At 41.1% G+C, this 2,624-nt stretch overlaps 1 protein-coding gene across 1 annotated transcript; it reads left to right on the top strand.

The window, feature by feature from the left end:
* Positions 1-1,826: 1,826 nt before the first annotated feature.
* On the top strand, positions 1,827-2,298 carry H257_04902 (hypothetical protein). The gene is made up of 2 exons (XM_009829558.1): positions 1,827-2,058; positions 2,112-2,298. The coding sequence occupies exons 1-2, from the start codon at positions 1,874-1,876 to the stop codon at positions 2,161-2,163; spliced, it is 237 nt and encodes a 78-aa protein (XP_009827860.1). The 5' UTR covers positions 1,827-1,873; the 3' UTR covers positions 2,164-2,298.
* Positions 2,299-2,624: the final 326 nt, after the last annotated feature.

Here is a 2,624-nt window from a genome sequence, read left to right as displayed (position 1 = left end):
GATCGTATACTATTCGTACATTCGAATAAGAATTATGACCAATAGTATTGATTTGAATACACATCTAAACTGTACTGTACTAACTGTAAGGTAAAATAAGGTCGCGTCTGGATGCTATTAATATATATAAATGGCATAAAATGGTCGTTTTTCCAAGAAAACGGCAGCTTTTCCTAGAAAAGTTGCCAAATTCGAAATATTCCATTTTTCGAGATTTTGTGCGTCTGGATGCCACAAAATCTCGAAAAACTGGAATAAAGTTTAAACATTTATGCCACAATTTTCTTGAGAATCGGGTGTTTTATGGCGGTTTGTGTTCACGTTGACAGAAGTCTTGCACTTCACAATCGGAAATCGAATCATTCTTCCATAATTCAAAGTTGTTTGGATGCAAGTTCAACTTGCATCCAAACAACTTTGTAGATACACTTCGCAGGATATGATACTTTGGGTGTTTTACCGCGCCAAAAATAACCCCCTCCTTCACCAACCACCTTATATCAAATCAATGCAAACGTTAAATGCTAACTGGGTAGCTATATTATGATGTACTGTACAATAACGATGATGGAACTCGTATCCTTTTACTACACCATTTTGCGTTTAATTTCAGCTTTTTTTAAATATTTCCACCAACCTCCGATATATTTCACCTAACACCCATTTGAATTCACCGAACCTCCATATATTTCACGCGGAATTGAAATTTGGCCATTACATTTCACCCAACCTCCGACATAATTCACCCAACCAACGGTTAATTTCACCTTTCGAAAAATATATTTCACCTGACCACCGGTATATTTAATGGAAAGTAAATTAAAACCATCACAAGCAACACATCTACGACATCTACGGCTCAAACACCAACGTCCAAGTCTTCCAAGTTCTCAGCACGGACATAAAACGGTTCAAGGCGGGCCATGTAGACATGCAAACGATTCGGCTCAATTCCTAATTCATTGTTAAGTTAAATACAATATAAATGCACTGAATACAGTACCTGCAATTGCCTCGTCAGCTGTGTGTTCCAAGTATTGCATGCGAAACACATTTCAAGTCTGTCCGTCTGGCGGTGGCCCCATAAAGGCCGCGACTCCTTCGCGCAAAGATGTCTTAATGCGGCTCTTCAACGCCGGCCACATATTCTCGATCGGGTTCAACATCAGGGAGTACGGCCCTAGTTTTAAGAACGAAGCGTCTTGAAACATCATGTTAGCGGTCAACAGAGAGACGTACCGGAGTTTGTGGTGCAGGGATGGCCTCTTCCATAGAGTGCAGATTCAAAAATCCCAGCCCGAATTATAACATCTGTTAGGTGAATTATATTTTCTAAAGTTGGAATTAAACGTAGGTTGGGTTATAACAGAGGTTGGGTGAAATATATCGCCGATGTTTTACATCGACGTGAATATAATGGAGGTTGGGTGAATTATATTGGCGATTCGGTGAAATATATCGGAGGTTGGTGGAAATATATTGAAAATAAGCTGGAATTAACAGTAAACGCAAAATGGTGTAGTACAGACTACAGACTGGTACGTACTTACTAGTACCAGTAACGCAACGACATGTTGCACTAAGAGACGACTTTGCCCCGAGAGATTAGGGGGAGTTAATTTAGGATTTTTTTCACATTTCAATTTATGATTCTGCTTTTCGAAAACTGCTTTTCGTCATGAAAACCAGAAGCACCTCTCGAGGTGCTTTTGGTTTTTAAGAATCAAACGCAACTCGAAGTTGAGGAAATGGGGGTTACCTAACCAATCACATGATGCCTGTTATTCAGTGGCATAGAAGCACAAGGAAACACAACATATTTCAACTTACATCTACGAAGCGAGCCACGGCAACTCGGGCCGAACGCCTGGTGATGCTAGAATTCCTTCGGGTGCCATCCAAGTTCGCACTTATGACTGGCCAAGCTACGAAAGGCAAGGCCATGAAGGGAGGCCAGAAGTTGACCAAAGCGAATGGCTGCCGCATGCTTGCAGAGTTCGTCAACCGCGCGGCGGGCATCAGCGACCGTACCTGGACGACACAAGACGCCAAATCGAGGTACCCCCACCTACGTGTGTTAAATTGTAATGTATGTGTATCCTAAAATGTAGGTATGAAGCGTGTGTGGCCTCGTACAGACGCGCACTGAAGTGGAGTTCATAGAGCAACAGTGGCCGTGGGTTGACTGACACGGACTAACAGGTGATTCATGTAATTTCCGCCCAGTTGGCAGCCAATCACAATCATCGAACGAAGATGATTGGATAAAATCAGGTACTCAGGTAAATAATACCCTTAGCACTTAATATTTGATTTCTTTTATACCGCATGTAATCTCATAATTACAATGACTTATAAATAGAATACCTTGTACACTTAATAAATATTACTATTAAGAGGTTCTGAGAATTTCGGTGGTCAAATCTGTCATACATTATTCAAGTCAAACACCTGGGCGGAATTTACATTTACATAGGAAAATTACAGAATTGAAAAATTCGTCGAGCAAAATGGACAAGCGATCCAACGATGGTTCCTGCATAAACTAATAAAGCTCCTCATGACCTTGAGAATGCATGTTTTTGCAGCATCATCACACACACGGGCGACGAGTTACGAGACTT

This window comes from Aphanomyces astaci (genome assembly GCF_000520075.1).
Source record: "Aphanomyces astaci strain APO3 unplaced genomic scaffold supercont1.9, whole genome shotgun sequence".
In the NCBI taxonomy this organism is placed as follows: Eukaryota; Oomycota; class Saprolegniomycetes; order Saprolegniales; family Verrucalvaceae; genus Aphanomyces; species Aphanomyces astaci.
Note: the sequence above shows the minus strand (reverse complement) of the source record. Positions and strands in the feature narration are given on the sequence as shown.